This window comes from Chenopodium album, chromosome 15, assembly GCF_948465745.1.
Source record: "Chenopodium album chromosome 15, dcCheAlbu1.1, whole genome shotgun sequence".
Taxonomy (NCBI): Eukaryota; Viridiplantae; Streptophyta; class Magnoliopsida; order Caryophyllales; family Amaranthaceae; genus Chenopodium; species Chenopodium album.
The window spans coordinates 39,493,648-39,521,501 of NC_137848.1; the positions used below are offsets into that span (position 1 = coordinate 39,493,648).

Genomic DNA, 27,854 nt, shown 5'->3' on the forward strand with positions numbered 1-27,854 from the left:
AATGAAAAAAGAAACAGGAAAGATAAAGAAAGAAGATGGGAAAGTAGGGGGCGAGATTTTTTTTTAAAAAATTTGCACTAGTTAGAACTAGTGCATTAACACAAGTTTGCACCAGTTCGGTTTGAACCGGTGTGATTTTTTTAATTAAATCCTGCCTTGTTTTCGAGCCGGTTTTTAATAATCGGTGCGCATTTCTCGGTGCTCATTTATATTTTTCTACTAGTGCCAATTTTGGGTGATGCCTTATTTAGTTGATTTATCTTAATAAGTACTTTAAGGATATCAACCAATTTTATTTCTAGAACTTAATAGTTTTTGCCTCTTCCTCACTAAATATAAATTAACTTAACAAAAGTTTCGAACATTTATCATCTATATGCAAATAATTACAATTAAATACCATTGCAAATAGGTGTAGTACATTAGAACCAATTGCAAAAACTCATCCTAATGAACTAGCCATATAGCGCGCATGCGCATGTTAGAACCCATAGTAATTAGTAATATTACCACAACTAATTCTGGATGAAATAAATTTGTTACAAGTATCAAACTAATTCTGGATGAAAATGTTCATCCATTTTTTCTTTCCCTTTTTTGTTTTCAAATCTTCATTAATTTTTTCTTAACTTAAAGTATTTTTCTTGCATTTTGACAATTATATTGTTTTCCATACATACTTAAATAGAATAATTTGATTCTTAATTGTATAAAGATAAAATAAAATAATCAAAATTTGATATATTTATATTACAAGTATGTTTTTTAAAAATAAATGAACATAGACAATAAATCAATAACTATATACTAAAAGCAAAACTAGGAGTGACACATATAATTACCTTGTTGAAAATTATCCAAGCATTTCTTCTGGAGGTGGAAAACCCTTCAAATTCTTTGACTATCTTGCTGATCATAAAGATTTTCTTCCTATTGTTAATGAGTGCTGGAGTAATGAGGTTGCTGGCTCTGCTATGTTTTCTATTTGGTCAAGGCTGAAGATGATCAAAGGGAAGCTTAAGGGCCTGCATAAGGAGGAATTCCAGGGCATATTAGAGAAAATTGATATTGCTCGAGCAGACTTGGATGCTATTCAAACTCATTTGCAGAATTCTTATTATGATCCTGACCTGCTCCAACAGGAGAGAACCAATGTGGCTATTCTTAAGAAGTGGCTAAAGATTGAAGAGACTGCTCTAAGGCAAAAATCAAGAGTTCAATGGCTTCATATTGGGGATTCTAATCATCACTTCTTTTACTCTTCTGTCAAAGAGAGACATAGACTTAATAGAATCTCCATTCTTTATAATGATCAAAATGAGAAACTGACTAAACATGATGATATTTAGAGTGAGATTCTTAGTTTCTATGGTGGCTTGCTGGGATCATGTGCTACTCAACTTCCTGCAATTGATATCCCTATAATGAGAACTGGTCCTAGATTGACTATTAGTCAAAGAGATTTTCTTTTCCAACCTGTTACTAATTTGGAAATTGAAACTGCTCTGAAGGGGATTGATGATAGGAAAGCTCCTGGAATTGATGGACTGAATTCTGTTTTCTTCAAACAAGCTTGGGTTACTTTGAAGCAAGACATCTGCTTGGCTGTTAAGGAATTCTTTGACAAGAAACAGCTCCTTAAGCAAGCTAACTGTACTGTTGTTACCTTGATTCCTAAAGTTCCTAATCCTACAAAAGTTAAGGACTTTAGACCAATTGCTTGTTGTTATGTGATCTATAATATTATTGCTAAGATCTTGACTGCCAGGCTTCAGTCAGTGGTGGGATCTGTGGTTGATGACTGTCAGGCTGGGTTTATCCCTGGAAGACATATATCTGATAATATTCTTTTGGCAACAGAGCTCATCAAGGGCTATACAAGAAAGAATATTTCTCCTAGGTGCATGATAAAGGTTGATCTCAAAAAGGCTTATGATTCCATTGAATGGAGCTTTTTGAGGAGTGTTATGCAGGATCTTGGCTTCCAGATAAATTCTTAGAGTGAATCTTTGCTTTCTTAACTTCTGTCTCTTACAGTATCCTTGTTAATGGGAAACCTAGCCCTCTTTTTCCTGCCAAGAAAGGTTTGAGGCAAGGAAATCCTCTTTCTCCCTTTCTTTTTGCCATAGGCATGGAATACTTGTCCAGACATATGGACCATTTGAAAACTGACTCAAACATTAATTTCCATCCAAAATGTGAAAAATTGAATATCACTCACATCATGTTTGCAGATGATCTTTTATTGTTCTATAAGGTTGATATTGTTTCTGTTACTATGCTCTTTCAAGCTTTTCAGAAATTTTCTTGTGCCTCTAGATTAGAAGCCAACCTTGAGAAGAGCAATATTTACATTGGTGGAGTTAGTTGGGATGATTAGCAGCAAATCATTTCAAAATTGCAGATTCCAGCTAGGACCTTTCCTTTTAGATACCTGGGAGTGCCCCTGGCTACTACCAAGCTCTCCTATGCTGACTGTAAACCTCTCATAGACAGGGTAATTGCTAGGGCTAAAGGCTGAACCTTAAAGAATCTCTCTTATACTGGCAGGCTTCAGTTGGTCAAGGTGATTTTATTAAGCTTGCAGTCATATTGGTGCCAGATTTTTATTATCCCCAAGAAAGCTATTAAGGAAATTCAGAGATTCTGCATATTGTTCCTTTGGACAGGCAGTATTGAATCTTCAAAAAAAGCTCGTGTTGCCTGGAATACTCTTTGTCTCCCTAGGGTGGCTGGTGGCTGGAACATCAAAGATATGATTAGCTGGAACAAAGCTGCAATTTGTAAGCTCTTATGGGTTCTTGCTTGCAAAAAAGACAAGCTTTGGGTAAGATGGATTAATGCTTACTATATGAAGAACAATGATATTCTCACTGTTAGGTGTCCTGCTAATAGCTCTTGGGCTCTAAGGAAAATCTTTGCTTGTTCTCAAATCATTGTTTCTGCTGGTGCATGGGATAAATTTATGAAAAATGGATTGTTTTCTATTAAAGAGATGTATAAGTATTTGCAGGGGGACTTTGAGAAAGTACCTTGGAATAAAGTTTTATGCCGAAATCAGGCTTCTCCTAGAAGGTTATTCACTACTTGGCTAGCTATCAATAACAAACTCCCATCTAGAGACAGATTAGCTGCTTGGGGTATTGTGACAAACATGAGCTGCTGTCTTTGTAACACAATGCCTGAGTCAATTAAGCATATGTTCTTCCAGTGTAGTTTCTCTGCTCAAATTTGGACTATGGTTCTTCAGCTTTTGAATTTTGATAGAGCTCCTAGTACTTTCTCTAGTGAGCTGGAATGGGCTGTGAAAAGTGCTAAGAGGAAGACTGTTAAGCATCAACTGTTCTTGATGTACTTTGCTGAATGTCTGTATGCTATATGGTTACACAGGAATGATCAGATCTTCAATCAAGGTCGCAAAGCTCTATCTGCTACTCTTCTGTTCAAAGAGATCAGTTTCAAAGTGGCTTGCAAATCCAGTGAAGCTCAGAGGAAATTCTTGTTAGATAGTTGATTTCTTTTTGTTCTGTTTTGTTTGTTTTGGTTGTTCTGACTTTGTAGTCAGTTTTTTGGGTGTGTTGGTTGTTCCTTAAACTGTTCTTTTCCCTCTAGTAATTAATAAAAAAAAATTTAATTGCCAAAAAATTATCCAAGCATTTTTTTCTTCCCTTTCTTGTTTTTTTGTTGTCAAATCTTCATTAATTTTTTTGAGAATATGCAAGTTTATCTCCTTAGTAAACAAAATATATATGTTTATCAAATGGAAAAACTATAAATTAACCAAAAACTTTTTATTAATATGAACCCCACAATAGTTGATTTATTTACAAATATGCATGTCATGATGACTAGATAATGAGCCCTACAATAGTTGATTTATTTACAAATACACAACGATGACTAGGAAATATTGTTGATTTATTATATCTGTCATTTAATAAATGAATTTTTTTTTATTAAGGAAATAATAAAGTGGGACTTCCTCAATTTTTTTTATCACTTAAAATATTTTCCTTGTATTTTGACAGATACATTGTTTTCCATACATACTCTATGAGGAAAACATAATTATTTGATAAAATTTCTATATATGTATATTACGAGTAGGGCTGACAATCCCTGACCTGACCCGAACCCGACCCGAAATTACTGAGAGAAACCCGAACTCGAACCCGAACAACCTGAATTCGACCCGATTTGACCAAAATTTCATATATCGTAATAATATTAAGTTTTAAACTATTTTTGATAGTTTCTAAGCACAACCAGAAATTGACCCGAAATCTGACCCGAACCCGACCCACTGACCCGAATTGCCACCCCTAATTACGAGTAGGTGTTTTAAAAATAAATGAACACAAATAAGGTAATATATTTAGAATAATATTATTACTCAAGATTTCTATATTATTTTATTTTCCTAAAATATTACACGGTCCATTATAACTATAACATGTAATTTAAATATATTCTCTTGTATATTTATAAATATATTTTAATATACTCAATATTTTTTTTTATACTCAAGTCATTATATTTATACAAATATTATAATGTTATTGTCAAAAATATTTAATAGCCCTGCATTGCACGCGATTTAACCCAGTTCTTAACTACTAGTCAATAAAATATTGTGTCTTTCAAAGTGTGTGAACCAAAATAATAATTTAAGAATGGATGTATATATGTCTATATTGCACGGGTTTTACCTTAAATTTTTCTTCTACTAAATAAAACCTTGTAGTTCATAAACTTCTTTCATATTTTTTAATAAGGAAAAATACACTTTAATAATCCCAACTAACATTTATATTCTGATAATCCCAAGTACGGGGTCAATTTGCCTCCAATGGTCCCAATGACCGACAACCTGCTATATATATATATATATATTTTTTGGGTTTTTACAACCACGTGTCAACACATGATTGGTTCAAAAATAAAAAGTATAAAAAAAAATGAAAACATAAAAAAAATATTTAAAAAACAAAAATCCCAGCCACCTAACTCCCACCGTCAAACCCTAACTCGACCCCCTAACCTTGCCGGAAATCGGCCGACCACCCCCCTTTAACCTCCGATAGGGGCCGGCCAATCCTCTACTACCTATCTGACCCGGCGCGACCCCTTAAACCACCTATTTAGCCTACTGTGACCCCCAAAGAAACCCACACCAATCGACGACCTTTGAAACAATGAACCCATCTCCCTTCCTCCGCCACAAAATTGCCCCCTCCTTTTTTCCCACTCTCGAAATCGGTCATTTCAGCAGTAGAGGAAGGGAGGAGGTGCGGTTTAGGCAGCAGATTAAAGTAGAGGGTCTAGTTTCGAGGGTCAGAATAGGTTAGGTTGGTGGCTTTTAGGGTCAGGGTGGGATGGCTTGGTGGTTTCAGAGGTCGGGGTGGGTTAAATGGGTGGTAGAGGGTCGGGCGGTTGGTTTTGGTGGTTAGGGGGGGTAGTCGGCCGATTTCCGGTGGAGATTAGCGTTTGGAACGCGATAGGGGTTAAGGTGGCTAAAAGGCTTGGATTTTGGGTTTTTTTATTGGACCAATTACGTGTTGACACGTGTCAAGGTCAGTCATTGACTCGTCGTTGACCGATCGGTACAATTGGAGGCAAACTGACCCCATAATTGGAATTACTAAATAATAAACCTTATTTGGAATTATTAGTTGTAAATCGCCCATAGTTAGAATTACTAAAGTGCATTTTTCCTTTTTATAAAGTCGGCCTAATGCAATAGTTACCCTTAATGTTTATGATATAAGTATTAAAAACAATTTATTGCGCTTCACTTACAAATTTAATTTGGTTTATAGTAAATTATTGTTGAATTAACATTATAATTCATTAGTATAATATTAGAAAAACCATGCGCGACACGGGAATGTGAGCTTCATAATTATTTGTAACGTAACTTGTGTAGTATTTTATTGAAATTAAGGCGGCCAGTTAGAAAAGCGCGTTTCAGCTTGTGCCATTTCGCGGGAGGCTCACTTAGGCCCGATTGCTATGGTATCCTCTTGCCCAACACTCATATGAAGCCTTATGTTTAACCAAGGATGAATTTTGCTCTAATTCTCTCTCGGATTTCTTTACAAGATTGCCTTATCATAACTTGTAGTTTGTTCCTACAAGATTATTCGATTTGTGTTATGAATGTAACATTTCGTATAATTATACACTTGTATAATGATTAATTGCCAACCATTAAATATACCAAGTTAAGTTTGGTCTAGTGAAAAAGAGATTACCTTCCAACCATGATGTTGGAGGTTCAATCCCCCATTAGTTCAATTTGGGGAGTGAAATTCTTTTACCTTCTCCCACTCTCTCAAATTGTCTAGCCCGCTAACTCGAGTCAGGTTGATCCATGAGGGGTTTTGGCTCGATACACTCTTCATCTTACCAAAAAAAAAAAAAAAAAATAACCAACCAACCCACTAGGTATAACTCATAATGAATTAGATTGAAAGAAACGGTGCAATATTTTTAGAACACATGGATTTCCTAATTCTATTCCATTTTCAAGAGTGCATTTAATGTTTTTTTTTTCAGCCCTAAGAGCTACATATATGATTACCTTTTTATTAAATTGATCATTTAACATGGTTTTAAAGCCAGTGTAATAAGAAGATTATAGGTTCAAATCACGACATTTAGATGGTAATAAACTAGTAGCCTAGTAGGCGTAGATATCCATACCAAATTATGAGAGAAGAGATACTCAGCTCGTAGAAAAATAGTTAACAGCCAAATAAAGCGGCTATATGAAAATTTGCAACCATTGGGATGAGCAGCCGCCTAGCATGAAACGAAGCCAAATGAAATGATATGTTAATAGCACAAAAACCATGCATTCATCGGTAATAAGCATATATTAGTAACATTCCCTTTAACTTTTTTACTTTTCTTGTAGTTTAAGCAATTTCTAGGGAGTTACTCCGTATAAGGAGCAACAATTTAACACTAGTCTTGCTCTCGTTAAGTCATACGTCCTCTTTTTTCTTTTATTTACGTTTAAACACGTACATTAAAGGGGTGTAGATTTTATAATCGAGAGTGGGTAAGTAGAATGATGAATGAATTCATTATAGTTAGTAAGACGAATTACATAAAATCAAATATGAAGCGATTGAGAGTGAGAGAGAAAGAGAAAGAGATTAATATAGAAATTTATATCACACATGTTAAGTGAATGAATTTTCAAGTTTAAGGAATAAGAAGTTTTGTATGGATATTGTAGAAAAGATTATAGGAAAATATTTTTTTCTAACTGAACCTTTTTTTTTTTTTTTTTTTCTTTTTTTGGGGAACAATTCTAACTAAACTATTGTATTGATTGACAATTTTACATGAGATGTTATATTTGGCATGTCTAAGAATGTATAGATATTGAAGATAATTTGATCCTTATTTTCTTTTCTCGTTTGAATGTGTTGTTTATTGATTTTCTCTTTATTGAAATAAAATGAAAAATACTCCCTCCGTCCCCAACTCTTCGACCCTTTTGGCCTAATTTTAGTCCTAAAATGATCGACCCATTCGCATTAAAATACCCACCAATTTACAACAATATTTGTGCAAAATTAACTTTCCCATATAAAATTTTATTTTTCATATATTTTTAATATTTTATCTCTCTACTTTTTTAAAAACCCCATGTAAATTTATCTTTCCAATATTTTTTTTATTTCTTTTTATTTAAGTTCCTTAATTACCGTGAAATCAACCCAAAAGGGTCCTTCTTTCGGGGACAGATGGAGTATATCTTTTCACTTCCATCACCCTATCATATGAGTATACTAAATATTGAATAACACACTCACATGTCTAAATATAATTTCTTTTCTACAAAAAAAAAAAAAAAAAAAAAAAAAAAAAAAAAAAAAAAAAAAAACCTTTATTCTCAGCAAATTCTCTCTTTTTATTTTTTATTTCTTGTAAAAAGAACCGAGGGGGAAAAAAAAATTTATTACACTCAAATAATCTAACACTATTGAGAAACCTAGATTTATTTAAATAAATCAACTACATTATCAAGTAACTATTAACTATGCACCCAATTTAATGAAAAAGTAAATTTATTTATAAAAATGTCATGTGATAAATTTATTCAAAAAAAAAAAATGTCATGTAATAAATAAAATTTGTTTTAATGAGAGATAAACTTATACAATATATTTTGCTATTAAATATGATTTTATTTTAAAATATTACATTTATTTCGCCATAAAGTTGAATTAAAGAATTTATCAACTACGTTATTCGACCTCGGAGTAGATTTCTCAAACAAAGATGATAAAGAAACAAAGCTAGCTATACATATAGTAGTACTATATATTAAGTTATAGATCTTCCAAAAGATATATATATATATAATAAAATAAAAAAAATAAAAATAAAAAGAGGGATGTAAAAGAGACATGAACATTAATTGTAGCTTAACACGTTCATCTGTAATACGGTTGTCCACCTTAGATCTCAATTAAAAACCACTAAAATTTCAGTCTTTGCCTTCGACTTAGCAAACTAATTCCTCTATATGCGACCATTATCACTACCAGGATGTAACAACAAACCTTAATTAGCATAATTAGAATCTCTAAATTAGCATTTTACAGGAGATAATGTAAAGTCTTATTCACGTAATATCCAAGCAAAGCAACATTTAATTTTTATATTATTAGTAGTTTCTAAACTTGGGTGCACAAGTATACTACTATAATATACTATGTTTTAGTTGATCAAGGATGATTTAAGTCTTGGCATACAGAGAAGTTGTTGTGTAATCTTCTTTTTAATTAGAAGTGCCACATAAGCTTACTTCATGTTAAAAAGAATTTCAAAAGCGGTGATTTATTCATGTATTTAAGTTTTATAAGGGAATCCAGTTTGAGGGGATAAAAGAAATCTATCAAATTATTCTCATGAGATTTGATCTATAGACCACAAGGATCTAAGGTGAGGAGATATGCGACCTAAATATCATTGCTTATGGTTATACAATCATTATAGTTGTATAGATGGTCTTGTGATGAGGAGTCGGGTTTAGATAGGTCATTCATCTTATCTAATGTATTCCTATTAAATTCTAACACCTACACACCATTGTGAAGAACTTACATAGATTCTACAAGGGGAATATAACTTAAAAGGTTTGGCTAGCCTTTTCATTTTTTTCTTCAACATAAGACCTTTTGATTTATGACGTAACCTTAATTTCAAAAGTTTTTATGAAAATAGTCAAAAAGTCTTGGTAAGTATCAGGTTATGGAGATCACAATTAAGGATGTTAATTAGTTAATGAGTTGAACATAAGCTAGTGATTGCTCGGCTTGCAACAATTGCAATCGAGCTCAAGCTTCAAAATTAAAGTTCATTTTCATAAGTCGAGTTGAACATAAGCTAGTGGTTGCTCGGCTTACAATCGAGCTCGGGCTTCAAGCTTAATGTTCATTTTACCTAAATAACCATGTAATAAACTATCTTGATGCATAACATTTACCAAAATTATTGTTTGCTATTTCTACTAATCATCTTTCATAAAATCCCACAAAAGTAACAACGTAACCTTTGAGAAGACATTTTAAAAGTTACTTTATTAAAAATTTCTTTAAAAAGAGAAAATACAGGATTTGGTGGAGCCAGTGGCAATGATAATGAAATGATTAAAGTGAATCAAAGAATGATTAAAAGCACCTTCTAATGGCAGGTGCTATAAAATCATAATGCAACAACAAGTATATAATGTTAATTATACATTTTTATATATTAATATTATATATATAAATATATAAATATATGAAATAAAATTCAGATACAATACTTATTTGTATACGACAATAATACATCTAAACAACTTGAATAGAAGAATTTCTAAACATACATTGTATAATATTATGGTATAATATTATGAATACAAGAATATTTTTTGAATTATTAAATGTTTAATAAAATTCTTTGAGCTCTTCTATGAGAAGTTAATTCACATGCTAGTCTCATGCATCTCTTAAGGCAATCTTCCCCTTATTTAAACCCCTCTTAACACCTCCCCCATTCTCACTACACCCATTTCTCCAACCAAGCAATTAACCATCTCTCTCCCTCTCTTTCTCTCTCTAAAACTCATTCGCGCTTTCTCTCTCCTCTTATTATTGCTAATACATCTCCTTTAGTCCTTTGAACACCTTTGATATACAAACAACCTAACTAATACTTCAACTCTACTAATTATATTACCATTATGAATCCGGTAAGCAATGCCGCTTTCATAGCCAAAACCACCTCGGCCAACCACGAAGAATTCTTCGCTAAGCGTTGTGTGTGGGTGAATGGGCCGGTGGTAGTTGGTGCTGGCCCTTCAGGGTTAGCTGTGGCTGCAGGGCTTAAGGAACAAGGCGTCCCCTTTATCGTGCTTGAGCGAGCCAACTGCATTGCTTCACTATGGCAAACACGTACCTATAACCGCCTTAAGCTTCACCTTCCTAAGCAATTCTGTCAACTTCCTAATTTCCCTTTCCCTGATAACTACCCTGAGTACCCTTCAAAAGACCAATTCATAAACTACCTTGAGTCTTACGCTAAGAAATTTGACATACAGCCTCAGTTCAATGAGTCAGTGCAGTCTGCTGAGTATGATGAAACATGTGGTCTTTGGAGGATTAAGACCGCTTTGGGTGCTGATAACTGCACCAACAAGCGCGAGGTTGAGTATATATGCCGGTGGATTGTGGTTGCCACCGGCGAAAATGCTGAGAAGGTTGTGCCTAAGTTTTTTGGGTTCCATGAATTTGGTGGTGATATTATCCATGCATGTGAGTACAAATCTGGTGAACAATACCGCGGCAAAAAAGTTATGGTTGTAGGGTGTGGAAACTCAGGCATGGAAGTTTCTCTTGATCTTTGTAACCATGATGTTCAACCCTTACTATGTGTTCGTAGCTCGGTAAGAACATAAACTTTAAAAAAAAAAAAAAACTATGAATTTTTTAGAAAAATATGTGTTAGGCTTTAACTGACCAAGTAAATTTGTTTTGAATTTTAACAGGTTCATGTACTGCCTAAGGATGTGCTAGGGAAATCAACATTCGAGTTGGCAATGACACTGTTGAGGTGGTTTTCACTGCGTACAGTTGATAAGATACTGCTGTTTCTAGCAAGTTTATTGCTCGGAAACACAGACAAATACGGTCTAAAAAGGCCGGAAGTTGGTCCAATGGAGCTCAAACAAACAGAAGGAAAGACCCCAGTGTTGGACCTTGGTACATTTGGTAAAATCAGATCAGGACAGATTAAGGTTGTTCCTGGTATCAAGAGATTTGCCAGAGGTAAAGTGGCCTTTGTCGATGGAGAGATTCGTGAGATCGATTCCGTTATCCTCGCTACTGGGTACCGCAGCAACGTTCCCCTATGGCTAAAGGTGAGGATCAAAATTCATACTAGTCATTTTTTTATAAGATATTTTCATGTATGGTATTTATTTGACAGTTCAGAAAACTGAGATTTTCTTGGATTTTTTTTCTTTCTTTAAACTGTTAGTTATCATAGGATAAAAACAGAGGCTGCTATATTTTCCTTTTCTTTTTTGCACTTACATTTTGTCTTTCATAAAAATAAATTCTTATTTTTTAACTAGTAGATCTGAGTTTCAATGAAAAAATAAAAATGATATAAAAATGACTGCCAGTTTGGATCTTAAAATCAAGGGAATAAAATTAATGGTGGTTTTGTCAAACATTTAAATAATGACCTTAGCCATGTAACTTAAGCACCCCAACCGTAGGATGTTGGAGTCTTGTCTGGTTTGACTTTACAGAAGTTATTACAGCATTTTTCTGAAGAATTGTCAACTGATTTCTTTTTTCATTCTTGCTTCTTTAGGAAAGTGATTTCTTTACCAAAAATGGATTCCCGAAAGCGCCATTCCCCAATGGCTGGAAGGGAAATGCCGGATTATACGCAGCCGGGTTCACAAAACGAGGATTATCCGGTGCATCAGAAGATGCCATCAGAGTAGCAGAAGACATTGGAAAAATCTGGAAAGAAGAAACCAAGCAAAAGAAGCCTCCTGCTGCTTGTCATAGGCGGTGTATTTCGCAGTTTTAAGATAAACAGCAACAAATACAACTAAAACTCGCGAAACTAAACATTGTTCAGATAACTTCAAATTCTTTTTTTTTTTTACTTCTTTTTTGTGGATTTTTGTCTGATTTAGGCAGTTGTTCAGTTCTGATAAAACTACACAAATCAGGTTGCATAGACATTTTATTTAATTAGGAACACAAAGCTCACAAAGCAGCCCTCTTCCTTAAAAGATCCCAGTCTCTAAATATTAGGGGCACCTTTTTGTATAGAGGAAGATGAGGCTTTTTACTTTTTTATTTTTATTTTCTTCTCTTTACTGTGTGAAATGCCTTGGTGTAACAATGAAAAAAAATATAATCAAATTTATAATTGCCTCTTATACATATATTTATTGGAGAACTTTATTTCTACAGATTCTTGATGATCAGACTTTGACAGTATCAGACATTCAGACTAATAGAACTGACTTGACATGATTGACCGAACTCGATTATCAATGTTAAACTAAATTGTAACCAAAATTACATGTAACAACGATAATGACTCAAATTGAAAACTCATGTTACCAACAATGATTAGTGATTATTTGATTATCATACTAGCCTGGACATACTATCTTGACTCCAACTGACCTGAAAATGACCTGAATGGCAGCATATCACTTAACTAAGCTCCAAACCAGACATTACTATTATCGAGCAACTTATCTTCTTAACCAGACGAAAAAGAATAAAACACTAAAAGTTTACAGTGCATAAGTGGGTAGAAGCTTCAAAGATAGATATGAACAGCTTGGACAGGAATGCAACTAAAGATGGGCAATACCAGAACAGAAGGGGGGCCGGCCCGTTTCGTTCAGTAAGACCCATGGTTATTCAGTGCCTTAGAAAGACTGTCAGTTCAAGCTTGATAGTGATCTTAAGGTGGAAACCAAGCAAACACTAGGGTAGTCATGTCTCTGATGTTGCATATCACATGCTACAGAGCCCACCAAAGTTTTTTGACATTCATCTATGGACAGTCCCAAGTGCAGAAAATTTCCCAATGTCAGAAAGTGATGCAGCTGATTCAGAGTTCCCACCTGCTATTTACATTTTATGCATTCCATTCCCCACCTGTCTCTAAAAATAGAATGTTTTTCACCTCCCTATAGTCGACCGAAACAAGAAAAATCATCAATTTCGTGTTTATGAGGAAGTCAGTACACAGGTAAATAAATGCAGATAGAATTTAAACTCAAGGTATGGGGTATAAATTTCTAAAGGCCATATATATATCATTCTGGGTGTTAAATCATTTCAGTTGTAAAATTTCCTATAGGATTAAAACTGATGTACACGGATTCCACCCCATCCTGAAGTAGTTGTCGACTAAAGAATGAAAATCATCCCCTTTCCATGCTCGCACTCAGGCTCACAGCAAAATCTCTCAATCTAGAAGTTATACTCCGTATATGACTTCAGTAGTAGGAGCGCTTATCAGATGCACCTTTAAACTATTCTAGAAACTGACTAATTAAATTACGTAGCATAATTAGATTAATGCATTTGTCATAGACTCCACAATAACAGCAAACAGAGTCATTTGTATCGTCAATACACAAACTCCTGAGGCTACCTTGATCAGTTAACACCAGGGAAATAAGACCATTTTAATTAGGAAGCTCCATGGTAAATTGATTAATGTACAAGGATTTTCAAAAGAAAATTTAAGCAACCCCAAACAATTTTTACCAATCAAGTTGCCCAACAACAATAAATTTGAGTATGGACTAACGTTAAAACCTTTATTTCACCTCAATTATTTATAACAGATCTTTGATACTATGACATGGGAAAGGATAATTGACAATTCAATATAGACCCAAATCATTATCATAAAATAGCCTAGTCTAACACTTGGACACTGACTCGTGTCTAACACAAGTAGCCGAGTACAGATAAAACAAGCACCGACTTCATACTCTGGTTTTCTAACCTAAAGCTCACAGTTTATCAGTCAACAGACCAACAGAAGCTTCTCAAACCTCCAGTGAATGGTGTAAATACATCAGCCACTAAGATCTTTTAACCGACGTCACTCCTCATCCACAATTCCTCACTTCTGAAAACAGAAAATTCCATGTTTTGTCCCATATTCCCAGAAAACGCCAATAACAGTATAATAAATACTCCTAAAATCAGTTTAACCGTCAGCCAACAAATATAATACAATCAAAATTATTCTTCTTTATTGTACAGACTTTACTTTAAATGATTACAAAAAATGGTAAACAAAGAAGAAGAAGAAACAACAGAAGACAGAAAATAAAAATGAATAAATTAATTTTAAAAAAGGGCAGTGTAGAAATAAAAGAACCCACATGAGACCCATGCTGTTTGACTCAAATTTGCAGAAGAGTTCACTCCATGTCTCCCTTCACAATCCTTTTACCACGACACATTAAAAACTTTGTCATAAAAATAAATGCTGAATTATAAACTTTGAATCTTCTATCTCTAATGTCATCTAGTGCTTTCAGCTGCAGGTTATATGTATATATCAGGAAAGGACAAAAGGCAATCTTTGACAATCAATTCTTCTTAACCAACTCTTTCTCGACGAGGTTTAATAATTCTTACGAAATGATAGGATTCTAAATTTAAGATATTGTTATGAACGAGAACATATGGCTAGGAACACTGGCTAAGCTAATAGCATTAGATAATCAATAAGCTTAATGATTGATTCAACAAACAAATCGCCTTCTGTGAGGAGGGCCTGGACTCTAGAGGAGAGAGTGGCTGGAAAAAAGGTTTTTACCTAAGTCTTCAGTACAACATAAGAGAGTCTACTAGCTAAGCAAGTCTATCCAAATGTCATAGCATGCACAAGAAAAATTGACAACATTTGAGCAATGAGCATTGATAAGTTCAATGGATTGCATAAGGAACAAATCCTACCAAAACCAGAAATATACAAATGCTGAATAGTTCAATCTCCTACATCAAAAGTTGGCAAACACTACTTCCTATTTTGTTCAATAATGAAGTCTCTAACTAGTCTTTTTGGTTAAGGTCCAAGGTACACTGGCATTCGGTTCAACATCTGCTGCTGAAAAGATGTTGGAGTATAGCCGATAACTACAAATTTGATTTTGGGATTTTTGACACTAGGGTACTTTTCAAATTGTTATAATTCCTCAGTTTATTTATTTTACATCACAGCATTTAAAGTTTTATACTATTCATACACACTCACTTGATTGCCTTTTGTGATTACATTGGAAAAGATATAGTCATGTGGGAGCTTGTTATATTCGTCCCAAAATATGCTTTCATAATATCAATTTTTTTATAACTTTTACTTCAATAAAACTTAAAATATTTAAATTAAAAAAAAAAATGTGTACTGCCATGCGTGAAATCTCTAACGTTACGATTTAAAAAAAAAAAAAAAAAAAAAAAAAAAAAAAAAAAAAAAAAAAAAAAAAAGAGGAAGTATTATTGTAAAACAAATTGAATTTGTCTTAAATATCAAATTGTACATCCAAACAACAAATCACTGATTAAGAACAACTAAATATGCCATACAGTTCTACGAACTCTGCCACCTTAAAAAGCAATCCTCTAAAATCTATCAAATTTCATGCTGAAGCTTGGTAGAACATTAGCACATGATACTTCTCTCTCAACAGTGTATTAGAAATTCTTCAATTCTTTTCCTCTATTTCCTAATTACAGGATTTGACACCTAAGCTAGCAAAACAACAAAATCTCAACCTCCCAGTTTTTTCCCCTTCATGCATTCCCAACCATTCATCTAAGAAGTGGACCAACCATACTGTACATCCCATCTCCTCGGCCTCACCCCAACTGAACTCAGCTCCGATTCTTCAAAAATATTAGAGACAAACTTGAAGCCAGGTAATGCAAAATCTCTTCTGATTATAGAGACATAGGCATGTAGAGAACTGAACTGTAAAAACGGTCTGTTTTGAAGCATTTAGGGTTGGAAATGGAATATGTAATGTCAATAAATGCTCATTTGACTAAAATGAGACTCTGCAATGGGAATATGAGACTGAAACTCTTATTCCCATGTTTTTGACAGCAGGGGATGCCCAGAACTAGAGCTAGCATTCTAACAGTCAAAGGACAATGTTGCTATTGATGAAAAGAGGGATGGTGAGTATTGGTAAGAGTAGCTTGAATAACATCATAAATCCCTTGTAAGGTAGCTTTTGAAACGTCTGTTTCCAATCTGCATGCACGAATAATGATGCCACAATGGGAAATCAAAGTGTTTCATCTAGATGGTGTTTCCTTCATACTGAAAGGTTTCTTCTTTAGTCATATAGCACATCAATGGCAGGCACATACGCCTTAGCACATCAATGGAGTTGTATGGGCAAGTCTCTTATTGTTGGTAACTAGATAGGCCCAGCTCTTAATGTTCTCTATTGGTTTGTATTCTGTAATCTGTTTATATGCTTTTAGTCTGTTTATATGCTTTAGCCTATTAGTATTCTTTAGTCTGCCTTTTCACATAGCTTGTAGCTTTGCGTATAAATTCTTTTGTATCAAAGCATTAAGCAACAGCAATAACATAAACAATTTATCACAGAGGGCAAAGCCAGGATTAATAAAACAAATCCTAGGGGCCAGTTGATACTTTAATTAATAAAATATAAATGTAAAAGCAATTGAGTATTATCAATCATACTTTGTGATCTTTAATAGCAGTATTAATATTAATTAGAAAAAAAAAAAATACATATTTGTACAAGTACGTTTATAGTCTACGATATTATCTCAATTCATATTTTCTTGTGTTGCTAGCCATAAAAGACGTGATAACCTAGTTATTAAGAAAGATAATTATACAAATTAAATAACATACAATGTGAAGTGTGTAGTTTAGTAATTATCAGTAAGTAATCAAATGAGTAGAATGGTAGCATAGGAAAAAATAACAATATCAACAAGTAATCAATTTTGTTAACTACATAGCTTTTTGGAGCCACCAAGCCCTAAGAGGGGAAATTAAAAATAAAAATAAATAAATTAATTAATAAATAAATAAATAAAAATAAAAATAAAATTGGCCATATTGATGCTAAGGAGATTTGAACCTAGGATCTAGGAGATTGAAGCTTCAATTCTAAAAAATAGTACCACTGAAGCAACTGCAACCCAATATAAAATAGTTGACTAAAATGATATATATACAAAATTCTCTAGAGGTCGAGTTAATAAATCAAAGACCCCCCACCCGTGGCTTCACCTCTTAACACAACTAAACAATCGCTACCAGCATATGATGACATAAAACTGTCAATTACATCCACACTTGTATCTTAGCATTCTGTACAAAAAAATTAGAATTTATATGCGGAGAACATTTACAGTGAAACTATTTTCAATTGCAGATTCAGAGCACTTAAAACTATGGATCATAACAAAGAATACACAGAAAAACAGGTTCAAACAGGACATAGACACAAATCAGGAATTTATGAGAGGATATGAAAAAGAGAAAATGTGATAGCATAATGCGCTTTTAGAAGATAAGCCTTTCTATGTACACGTTACCAATAAAAAAGGTAGTACAGCTGCATAACTAGGCCAAAACAGGAAAAATACTTTTCCAGAAGAATGTTTCATGCTACACATTGGATTAACTGACCTAGATTAACGAACTCACATGCTAAACCTCTGGATAAGCATAATTTTTCTATCCAATAATATATTATCCGCTCCTTGATCTGGAAATCATCTTGTCAATTTCACCAGTGTTATTGTACATCTCAACAAGTTTCCTTGCGTATGAAGGTACATGCATAGTGGCCCTGGTTTCAGTGCATATTTTTAGTACCATGTGTATGATAATCCCTAAAGAATTAGGATTATATATTAAATACTCACCTCTCCTTCCCCCAGGCACGATTTACATGCAGATAGTTCCGAATGGTATGATAATCAAGTGAATAACGGGCAAACTCCAAACCCTTTGGCCCAATCTGGATAAAGAAATTTGTGAAAAATGGGCCATTGCTAGTACCTGTAACCGTAAAGTTTTCCATCAAAGATACTTACAAAGTTGAGGACAGCTGCAATCAGATTTCCAATAAATTTAGGAGCAGGCTGAGAAGGTCCCATGCCTGCAAAAAAACGAGCAAAATTAGCAAGAGTCAATCAACTTCAAAGCTACTGCACAAGGAGATGCAATTAAGCTGTAAGAACTTCTAAATCAAAAAGCCTAAATTCCCTCTAAGCCATTTGATCCCCAGAAACACCATTATTCTCCAAAAGATATATAAAAAAAAGAGAGGGGGGGGGGGGGGGGGGGGGGAGGGGGGGTGAGGGAAGGTGGTCTTTCATCCTATTCTATTTACTTGATTCATCAGAATTCTGAAAAAGCATTAGATTTTTGTTTTGAAGACGTAATATTATATTAAATATTCCAATTTTACAAAATAGAGAGAAGTAGGAATCTCATAGCTCAAAACCATATACTCCCTCCGTCCCTTAATTAGATTCCTATTTCTAGCATTTATTCCTCACATAATAGAGAGAAGTAGGAATCTAAATAAGGGACGGAGGGAGTAATACATACCAAATTTAGCATCATCATCTGCTTTAACAGTCTCCACTACAAATGGACGCCTATTTCCCTGAACACCAGAATCAGCACAAAAACCCAGTAGTTAAGAAATTTACAAAACAAATGATGCTCTAAAACAGCTTGAAGATAGTTTGGAATGTACACTGCTCATAGTGGGAGTAATTTCTACAAGGTTTTTAATGAGGCTCAACATCTCCCTACCACGTTCATTCCTGTAATAAATGGCAATAGATATAAGGAAAAAAAGATTTAATTTTGTTGCTTTTATATCAGAGACTATTTATCACAAACCACAATTGCAGAAGAAAACACGCCTTGTAAGCATGCATGAATTGAAAGGACAATTAAGAAAGGTGGGTTGGGGAGTGTGGTGACTGGTGAGGTTTCTAAAGGAAATAATGTGTAAAATGTGGGACGGTAATATTGGAAAATACTAACATTACTTACTAAACTTAAATAGAAATAAAAGTATACACATGAAAATGCTTAGCTTTATTAACATTAAACTAGGAAGGATGTTTTCCTTCCTTTCGAAACCATTGTAAATAAGCATTCAACTGGTAAAGTCTACACACCCACTGCCACTGCGTTAAGCATGCTTAGTTTCTTTATATTTGATAAAGTTTACTGCGTTAAGTTTCCTTACTAACCAACTTTTGGAGGGTTTACTTAAACCTCATTGAATGTAGCTAGTTCCAACCCTATTTCTGTAGGGTAGGGGGAAGGGGGGTCCACGGGTATTTAAACTATGTAATCTACGATATCTGAGACACAATTGAGGAGGAAACTTCACTCACCTAACAGTGACATACTGTGGATGTTGTGTCATGCTGGTACCAGAATACTTTGGAACTCCCATATATCCTACTACCAAATCCTAATACCACATGAAAATTTCAAATATCGATATAAGATACAAGCTTGAAAGAATCATTTATAAAGAAATAAAGATATTCTGATTAATCATAAATTCATAACCATACCCAGTTAAAAAGAAAAAAGTAAATATAGAAAATTACAAAACAAGTATAAGTCATATGCACAAAAACTAACGTGATTATGTTGAGAAAGATAGCACAACATCTCTTAGACAAATAGATACTCACCGCCAATGCATTTGTGTAGTCAAAACAACTGCAAAAAGACAGTCACATATCAGAATGATTGGATGGAAGAAATTTTGATAGCATACACTGCATAGTTTATAGCAGACTAGCCATGCAACCAATACCTATAGCAGGATGGGGCAATGACATCAACCAAATCATTGGCTGGTAGACAGAAGTATGGGACCTGTTTGATATAGAAGATTAGAATCTATAGGTAGTGCATAAACCAAGATGATCACTCATGATGCTGATGGAAAGTTCAAAATTTTCATCTTACTTCTTCAATATGGCCATCCAAATGCTTCAAATGGACCTAGGACAATCAATGAAAGATTGAATTAATATAGGATACTAGTAGCTAATTATATCTGCTCAATCTATCTTCAGCAAGAAACTTAAACAAAGTTAGAATACCCAGCAAGAAAATGAGGGCCACTGAACCTTTGTCAAGAAATGTGAATGAGCACATTATAAGGTCAGCAGCAGCACATGAACATGGAAATTCACAACAATTCGGCAAAGAAATTAAAGAAAATATTAGAACCTTGTAATCTTGCATGAATTCATAATGAAGCACTGTGTCTGGATCGCTGCTTGCAGCTTTTAAAAACTTGTCCAGTCCGTCTCGTGTTCCATTGTCCACTGTTGACAAGAGAAGGTGAAAAACATAGATTACCTATCTGCCCACAATTTTCAAATAAGGACACTTAGTGTGACCTTCGCTCACAGAGCTCCTGATCATTTTAGAAAGAACAACAACGACATCAATCTAATCTAATGAAAAGCCAAAAAGCATGTGCTGCTCAAAGTTTCATGTAGTGGCACCACGTACAGAAATTATGAGGCCAACAATGGATTGATCAGCATCTCAGATGATATAACAATTAAAACATCTAACATTATGTTCTCTTCACCTGGAATAGTGTTTTGGACTAGATTTTTTAAGGTATGGTTTGGATTGATATGAACTTTTCTAGTCTACACTTGTCTAATATTATCTCCTACTTTGACGGAACTTTGGCCACAAATTCATGTTAATAGGAAGTAAAAAAAAATCATCGAATGGGATCTTGTTAGATCTACCTCAATGTGTATTTTCCAAATTCTAATTATCATACACTATTATGGAATTAAAGATACTTAATGAATGGAAAAAAGAGGTTTGAATCTCTTTGGTCAGGTCGAATCTGGTTTGACTTTAACAATAAATAATTAAGTTCCTAAAGATATGAGAGCTAATGTTACACAGACTAAAGATTTTATATCAAGTAGCTGTGTTGGTCTGTTGGACAATCAATACGTAGACATGGATAGGACACTTCAACCCTAAGCCGAGACGGGCACTTGGACACATACTTGTGTCAGACATGGGTACCCAAGTACGAGCAACATAGGAAGAGAGCATATCCTAAAACATAAAGCTACTGCTAGAATGTAGATGACAACAGAACACAGATTTTCTAACAGAGGTTAAGTAAAAGCCCCAAGCATACTAATTCAACCCCCTTCCATATAATACAAAAATATAAAAGATAATAAAAAGTAAAAATAAATCCATCCCAAAAAATTCCAGACATAAACTCACCGCAATTGGTGCCAAGAACATACAGTTTTTCCAAATTCAAATATTTTTCCACCGATCTCAGTGCTGCAGTTAAGTTATCCTGCATATCAGTCCTAAGTCATGAGAAATCATATGAAGATACAACTTGCCAAGTTCTGGAGGAGAACACACCTTGCACTTGACAGCCAACACCACAGAAGAGAAGACGCTTTACACCAGCTGCCTGTCAGATCCAAAACATTACTAGATAAATTCTGGGCATGAAAGAATTCCTATTTTCTTATTTATATTAGAATAACATTAGAACACTACTCCCTCTATTTCAAAGTGATTTTCCCAGTTGTCATTACACAAATATGAGATGTACAAGCACGATTCCATACTAAATTACAGTGGAGCATTATATTACGAATCCTATGATAAGATATGAGTAATATCTACAACAATAGATAACAACAAAATTGTATTCATAGTTCCATACATACTTATGCCTTGTTTAGTCCTTTTTTGTATTTAGCTAAGTCTAAAAGGGATTACTTATATATCAAAAGTTAGTACACATCAATATATTTCTCAACACAATGCAGGTTTTGCATTTTGCTTAAAGGCAAACATCTCCATAATATATTGTACTTGAAGAACTTGGGGTAATCAAGGAAAAAAAAATAATTTGCTAAAGCTATTAAAAATTTATCAGGCACCTCAACCAGGGCAAGTGTGTCAAGATTTGGAGACAAAGTTGGCTTAACACCTTTCGCTGCAATTACTTCATCCGGTGTCCTGTTCAACAGGAGGAAAAAAAATAAACAACAACCTGCTTCAGGTTGTGAAAATACACGCAAACAGCTAATATAAGCATTAGGGGTGGGCTAAGAAATCCGAACGGAAATTTAGGATGTCTGATCCAATTTTTATATCTGAAAATGTTGGATTGGATTCAGATTTCATTTGAAAACATTCGGATATGGTTTGAAAACAATTTTTAAAATAAGATAGCAAAAGCAAAAGCCTTGCATTGCAAGCACCATGCCTCACTGCTAACCTCATACATTACACACTCAGCTGAATTCATTGACGTTATTATATACTCCATAATATGCTAATTTTTTAGAACTCCTTCAATATTGATAAATTGTTGTACTGATGTCTTTAGCTTGGTTTTTTTCAGGTAAATCAAGTTTTGCTTTTGTTTTGGCATCCATTACACCTGACAAACATTAAAACTTAGAAATTTAGCAAGTAACAAGAACGATGGGAGAGGGGGGGCACTTAATTGAGTTCTTCTGATCTGATATCTGGATAAATTTTCGATCTAAAATATTTGTATATTTGAAATTTCGAACTGTATAAGATATCCAGTTTGGCAAGCCCTAATAAGCAACGCAGAATAAATTTCCACAGCAAATCATCTTTAGCATAGCACTAAATAAACATACCTAGCTAATACAGGCCTAGGACTGAATCTATCCTCCGGATCACTGCAAGGATAAACATGGGACAGTTAGAGTATTAGTGATCATGAAAACAATATATAACCACAAGTTGCTATTAAACTACACATTTACCTCTGCACGCAGATAACTGCTTCAACCAAGCCCGCTTTAAGCATTTCAACAGCAATAGTTGTCACTATACCCGTCCATTGTGCTCCTGTTAATAGCAAAATCAATCACCAATCCATCAGAATAGGATTACTGTCTCTGTATTGCAAATAAGCCACAACCATCCCAACTCCTCCCCCCCCCCCCCCCCCCCCCACCAACCAAAAAAAAAAAAAACAGTAACACACAAAAATAATAATAAAATGAAAGTAAATACATTGAGGACAGCTGGACAGACTTTAGTTACAAGATTATATATCTACATTTTATTTGAGCAACGAGTTGCTGTTCCCAATTCAACAAAACAACAGAGAAGTAGTCTAGCACAAAATGAACTTCATCACCAACTTCCATCAATTGATACATATTTAATAACTTTATTTTAGATCAATAAAACTTCATAATGGAAAATTGTTGAGGTATAAGGGAGCTACAATATCAATTTCTTCTTTTCTGGTAAAGAACAAAAAAATTATAATTCTTTTGAGCTTTACATATAGTGAACAGGAACAACAAGCTTCAATCGTATTGAAAAAGACAAGATGGTCAGAACATCTCAAGATATATACATCATTGATCAGTATTTAAATCTTCAATGTCCAGCAAAGCCATGGCTTCATTCAGAGATAATAGTTACCTTCAACAGGTTTTATTTTACGAGCATACAATAGATCCTCATAGACTCCTAGATATGTCTCATCAAGTGAATCCTCTTTCCTGCCTCTCCCATGGACCAAGGGCTCCAAAGTCTAGGAAATGAAAGAAGGTAAATTAGCTAACCAGAATGGATTTGTATAGCATAGCAGAGCATGTGAAGACGCCTAAGACTTTTGTGGCAAAATGATGGAATTCTATGTCAGTCACTGTGAAGTGACCTGAGAAAGTGTAAAAGAATGTCCGCTCTAGTAATATGTAGCTAACTTTTTATGTAGTTCTGCTCCAGGTACAAGAGCAAGAATCTGAAAGCATGAAGATAACAGACCAATCATCAAAGACAAAAGGAACATGTGGCAAGAATTGCCATATGCCCACTTTACTGATTTAACTCTGGTTAATTAATCAAGTATCCATGAACACCTCAAACATTTTCATACTGTTAACATTCAGATTCTAATTCAGTTCTATATGGCATAAAAAGACTAGCTTATAGTTTACTCAGAAAAGTCACTTGTAAAAAGCTAGATCAAAAGTTTAAGCTGGAGAGAACACTTTCATCAGTCAATGCATACATGCCACTAGGCAATCATTGGGAGCTCTCATTTCCTTTTTCCATTTAGGAAACCTATGGGGACATGATTAAAGCAGTTGGGAGGGGTGAAAATGAAACAAGCCTACTCTGAAGGGACTAAAGCTTGGCTAGGTAAAAGTACAATCAAAATGCAACTTGCAAGACTTAGTTCAAGCTGAAATCCAAGCTAATTTTTTAATTAAATTTTTTAAAAAGAGTAATTCATAACCTATGTTAGGGGTAACAATGTTTGTCCAAAAGGAAGTATCAAATTATTTAAGTGTCCAGAACCCAAGTCAGAAACTCTAGGATCCAACATAGGTACTTAAGATAATGAAGAGTCTGAACAACATAGGTTATCCCTTATATATAATAGTACAAGACTCAAGAAGCTTGAGTTGAGTTACAAACCAAGCATAGACCGAAGCTTCCAAATTGACAAGTTTGAGGTCAAATAGGAGATTATGTATAGGTTTTTGGAAGCCAAGTTTGAGTTTTGCTAAACCCCTTATCACCCTTATTTGGGCAGGAAAAAGGACACATAGAAGCAAATACCTAAATTCTGCCTCTGATTCAAAATATAAAAGTTTCATTAGATTCCTTTTCATCCAAAACATAAGTCACCCTACATAATTATTAAATATCAACACAAACCATGTTATGATTTTATTGCAATATTTAAATGCTACTTCACACATATTTCACCAATTTACCATGTGCGAAATTGCTAAAATGACTTCCAATTTGTAGTACGTGGAATAAACAATTAAAAAAAGGTTGATTTATAGGTGCAATATAGACAAAGTAAAATCTAGTGGTTTCATTATATATTCTCACCAGAGTGAAGTCCACTTGCATCTATATCAAAGATAAAGAAAAGGTTACTTAGGGACTTGTACTTCACTCTACAAAGCATAACATGAACACCAATCCCAATTTTATCTTCTCAATAAAAGCAATGTCAAAAGATCAATTCAACCAAAAGTCTACGATAGAGGTTAAAGTACCAAGATTGATTTTATATTCTATCATGTTGTGCCAAACGATAAATACATCACTTTAAAATAGAAAGTGGATGAGATTTGAACTCATAAATTTCATGTCATGTTGTTTCTTGATACCATGTCAAAGGATTAACATCTTGTTCTCTTCACCTTATTTTGGTTAAACTAAAACTATTTTAAATAAAATTAAATTAATTTTGCTGAACTTCAAATTATTTTAAATTATTAAAACTTATTTTTACTGGTTCTTTGTTAAATTTGTTCTTCACGATTACTAAATTTACAGATTAAAACTTAGTTCTAATGAATTGAACTTAATTTTGCTGAATTAAACTTATTTTTACTTAACATAAATTATTCATTTCAGCTGAATCTAAATTATTTTAAGTGAATATTTAATAGCTTATAAATTAGGTTAATTTTCAAAATGCATACTTTTGAGAAGGGTAAAGACATGATGGAGTTAAGGGCAATAAGTAACAAACTTGAGAAAGTAGATAATGTTAGCGAATTGCCAAAATAAATCAATAGTTGATTTAGGGTATGGGAAATCGTGATTTTGATATAAGGTTTTGTTGTGGGATAGTCACGGTGTCATGGAAACGAAGATGCATTGATCACAGGTGGTGTTGTTGAGGTTGTAGCAGTACAAATTCGATTTCAAAGTCTTTATATGATTTTATAATAATTATATGCTACTATATTATAGTAGTTAAAGTAGACTATTAGAGGCACACATCAATTATTGAAGAGACATGGGAGAATCATTCACTATATCTCTGAATAGCAAGTAAATACAATATCTCTGAATAGCAAGTAAATTTTAAGTGAAATACGGATGTAGGATGGTATAAGGTTGCAACGTTTGCTTTGAAATGACCGAGGGTTTTAAAACCACCCCAATTTCGTCAGTTGAAAATACATTTCAATATAGCCAAACCGAAATGATGCGTTAGTTTAGTAATTATAAACCATGTGAGGAAGATCAACACATTGGTTCTACATAAATCATACAATGTATTCAAGAAAAGAAGAATAAAGAAATATGCAATCTTAAGGCTTGAGAGGCAAATTCAAGTCCTATTTAATTCAATTCCAAGCATCAATTTACAACACATGCACACAAATTATTGAAACAGTAAACAAAGTAACATTTTAGCCTGTCAAAAAAAAGCCACTTGGTAATAATAACTACTGCAGAGTTTAACAATAAATAAAGAAGAGAAGGAGCATACTTCTATTCTAGACATGCCATCTCCCAAGAAAGCACATGCCTCCTTCACATGAGCGATGTAATAAGTATCACAAAGTCCACATCGACTGCACCATTTAAAAAAATCGTCATACTTTTCCCAATAACTTAATTTGACTTGAAAATTGAAAATTATAACAGAACAACAGTCACATTAATTCATTCCGTTTCAACATAATAAGCCACATTTAACCTTTAGGGTCAAACCCTTAATCACTCTGACTTTATTTAATAAAATATCGTTACTCCCTCAGTGAGTAATAAATGCTAGAAAGAGGTTTTGTATTAAGGGACAGAGGGAGTACTATATTTCCAAAAGGTTAATGAGAGATTTAATCCATTGTAACAGACTAACAATAGTCGCAATTAATCCTTCATTGCTTCGGTTTCAAAATAATAGGCCGCATTTCTCCTTAAAGGTTAAACCCTTTAATCACTTTTACCACTATAGTTACACTGATTAAACTGAAATTTTGGTGATTTAATTTACTGTAACAGACAAACCATAGTACCAATGAAATCCTTCAGTATTAAATAATGGAATAGTCCACATTTTACCTTCAGTGTCAAACCCTCAATCACTATTATCATATTAAAACAACTAATATTCAAATTATTAACACTAAACTAAACTAATTTGATAATGTTATTCATAAGACTAATATACATACGAGTAAATCCTGGAGGACAATGTCAAAAACTGACACGGTCCAAGTTAATTGGAACAAATTAAACAGCTAACATACACGATATGATTCACATGGACTTAGGGCCTATTCACTTCAGCTTAAGTTCACTTCAGTTCAATTCAGCTTCTAATTTCCTCTCTCATCAGATATTCATTTTAGCTCTATTCAGCTCAGTTCATTTTAGCTCCAATCAGTTCAGCTCAATTAAATAAATGTGAACAGCCCTTATCCCAAACACCCGATTTGACACCTCTAATAATAAAAAAAAAAATAAATAAATAAATTCATCTACATACAGTAATTTCCAACAAATTATATGAGAAGTGGAGAGAGAAAGCTGAAACCTGCAGTGATCTTTGGCAGGGTAAGTGCCACCAGGAGGAATTGGGCGAGATTTTTCTCGCCAATCAGGTCGGAGTTTCACGGATTTTGAATTTGGAGATTTGGAATTATCTGTTGAAATTGATTAATTAATTGTGTTAATAATTGATAATTGCTGCCATGGAAGATAAGAAGAAGGATGAGAAAAGAGAGAGGACCTGGAGATGAAGAAGAAGCGAAGACAGTGGACGGAGTGAAGGAGAAGGAAGACATGAGCATGGTCGACATTATCAATCTCTTAGCGTTGTGAATTTCTGGTTGTGGTTGTTATAATTTTTTTGTTAATATCTCCAATTCAATGTAAACTTTAAAATGGTTGTGTCTTGTGTCTTG

General features: G+C 33.9%; 3 protein-coding genes across 3 annotated transcripts; 2 read left to right on the top strand and 1 right to left on the bottom strand.

Annotated features, from left to right (window-relative positions):
* The first annotated feature begins 1,424 nt into the window (after positions 1 to 1,424).
* Positions 1,425 to 3,514, top strand: LOC145581147 (uncharacterized). The gene is made up of 5 exons (XM_081638209.1): positions 1,425 to 1,900; positions 2,038 to 2,362; positions 2,405 to 2,497; positions 2,551 to 2,566; positions 2,670 to 3,514. The coding sequence occupies exons 1-5, from the start codon at positions 1,425 to 1,427 to the stop codon at positions 3,512 to 3,514; spliced, it is 1,755 nt and encodes a 584-aa protein (XP_081494335.1).
* Positions 3,515 to 10,219: 6,705 nt separating this feature from the next.
* Positions 10,220 to 12,108, top strand: LOC145582205 (putative indole-3-pyruvate monooxygenase YUCCA5). The gene is made up of 3 exons (XM_081639207.1): positions 10,220 to 10,948; positions 11,051 to 11,422; positions 11,884 to 12,108. Exons 1-3 carry the CDS (start codon positions 10,247 to 10,249, stop codon positions 12,106 to 12,108), a joined length of 1,299 nt encoding a protein of 432 aa, XP_081495333.1. The 5' UTR covers positions 10,220 to 10,246.
* A 5,455-nt stretch (positions 12,109 to 17,563) lies between these two features.
* On the bottom strand, positions 17,564 to 27,830 carry LOC145583141 (7-hydroxymethyl chlorophyll a reductase, chloroplastic-like). The gene is made up of 19 exons (XM_081640303.1): positions 27,680 to 27,830; positions 27,485 to 27,593; positions 26,435 to 26,519; positions 23,605 to 23,716; positions 22,932 to 23,016; positions 22,803 to 22,844; positions 22,068 to 22,146; positions 21,538 to 21,589; positions 21,388 to 21,450; positions 20,347 to 20,444; positions 20,080 to 20,115; positions 19,925 to 19,986; positions 19,800 to 19,827; positions 19,491 to 19,570; positions 18,836 to 18,905; positions 18,685 to 18,742; positions 18,165 to 18,229; positions 17,994 to 18,088; positions 17,564 to 17,917 (listed from the first exon to the last, which is right to left on the bottom strand). Exons 1-19 carry the CDS (start codon positions 27,747 to 27,749, stop codon positions 17,818 to 17,820), a joined length of 1,389 nt encoding a protein of 462 aa, XP_081496429.1. The 5' UTR covers positions 27,750 to 27,830; the 3' UTR covers positions 17,564 to 17,817.
* Between the last annotated feature and the right edge of the window lie 24 nt (positions 27,831 to 27,854).

What these genes read in the sequence shown, in the direction of transcription:
- LOC145583141 (XM_081640303.1), bottom strand. Translation starts at nt 27,749, where the DNA reads ATGTCGACCATGCTCATGTCTTCCTTCTCCTTCACTCCGTCCACTGTC. An exon ending in ATTGCCCCATCCTGCTATAG is followed by an intron (nt 19,828 to 19,924) that starts GTATTGGTTGCA and finishes GTCTTTTTGCAG; the next exon opens with TTGTTTTGACTACACAAATG. An exon ending in TTGCAGCTGTCCTCAACTTT is followed by an intron (nt 18,089 to 18,164) that starts GTAAGTATCTTT and finishes TTCTTTATCCAG; the next exon opens with ATTGGGCCAAAGGGTTTGGA.
- LOC145581147 (XM_081638209.1), top strand. Translation starts at nt 1,425, where the DNA reads ATGAGAACTGGTCCTAGATTGACTATTAGTCAAAGAGATTTTCTTTTC. An exon ending in AGAAAGAATATTTCTCCTAG is followed by an intron (nt 1,901 to 2,037) that starts GTGCATGATAAA and finishes TGTCTCTTACAG; the next exon opens with TATCCTTGTTAATGGGAAAC. An exon ending in GCAATATTTACATTGGTGGA is followed by an intron (nt 2,363 to 2,404) that starts GTTAGTTGGGAT and finishes TCAAAATTGCAG; the next exon opens with ATTCCAGCTAGGACCTTTCC.
- LOC145582205 (XM_081639207.1), top strand. Translation starts at nt 10,247, where the DNA reads ATGAATCCGGTAAGCAATGCCGCTTTCATAGCCAAAACCACCTCGGCC. An exon ending in TACTATGTGTTCGTAGCTCG is followed by an intron (nt 10,949 to 11,050) that starts GTAAGAACATAA and finishes GAATTTTAACAG; the next exon opens with GTTCATGTACTGCCTAAGGA. An exon ending in ACGTTCCCCTATGGCTAAAG is followed by an intron (nt 11,423 to 11,883) that starts GTGAGGATCAAA and finishes TTGCTTCTTTAG; the next exon opens with GAAAGTGATTTCTTTACCAA.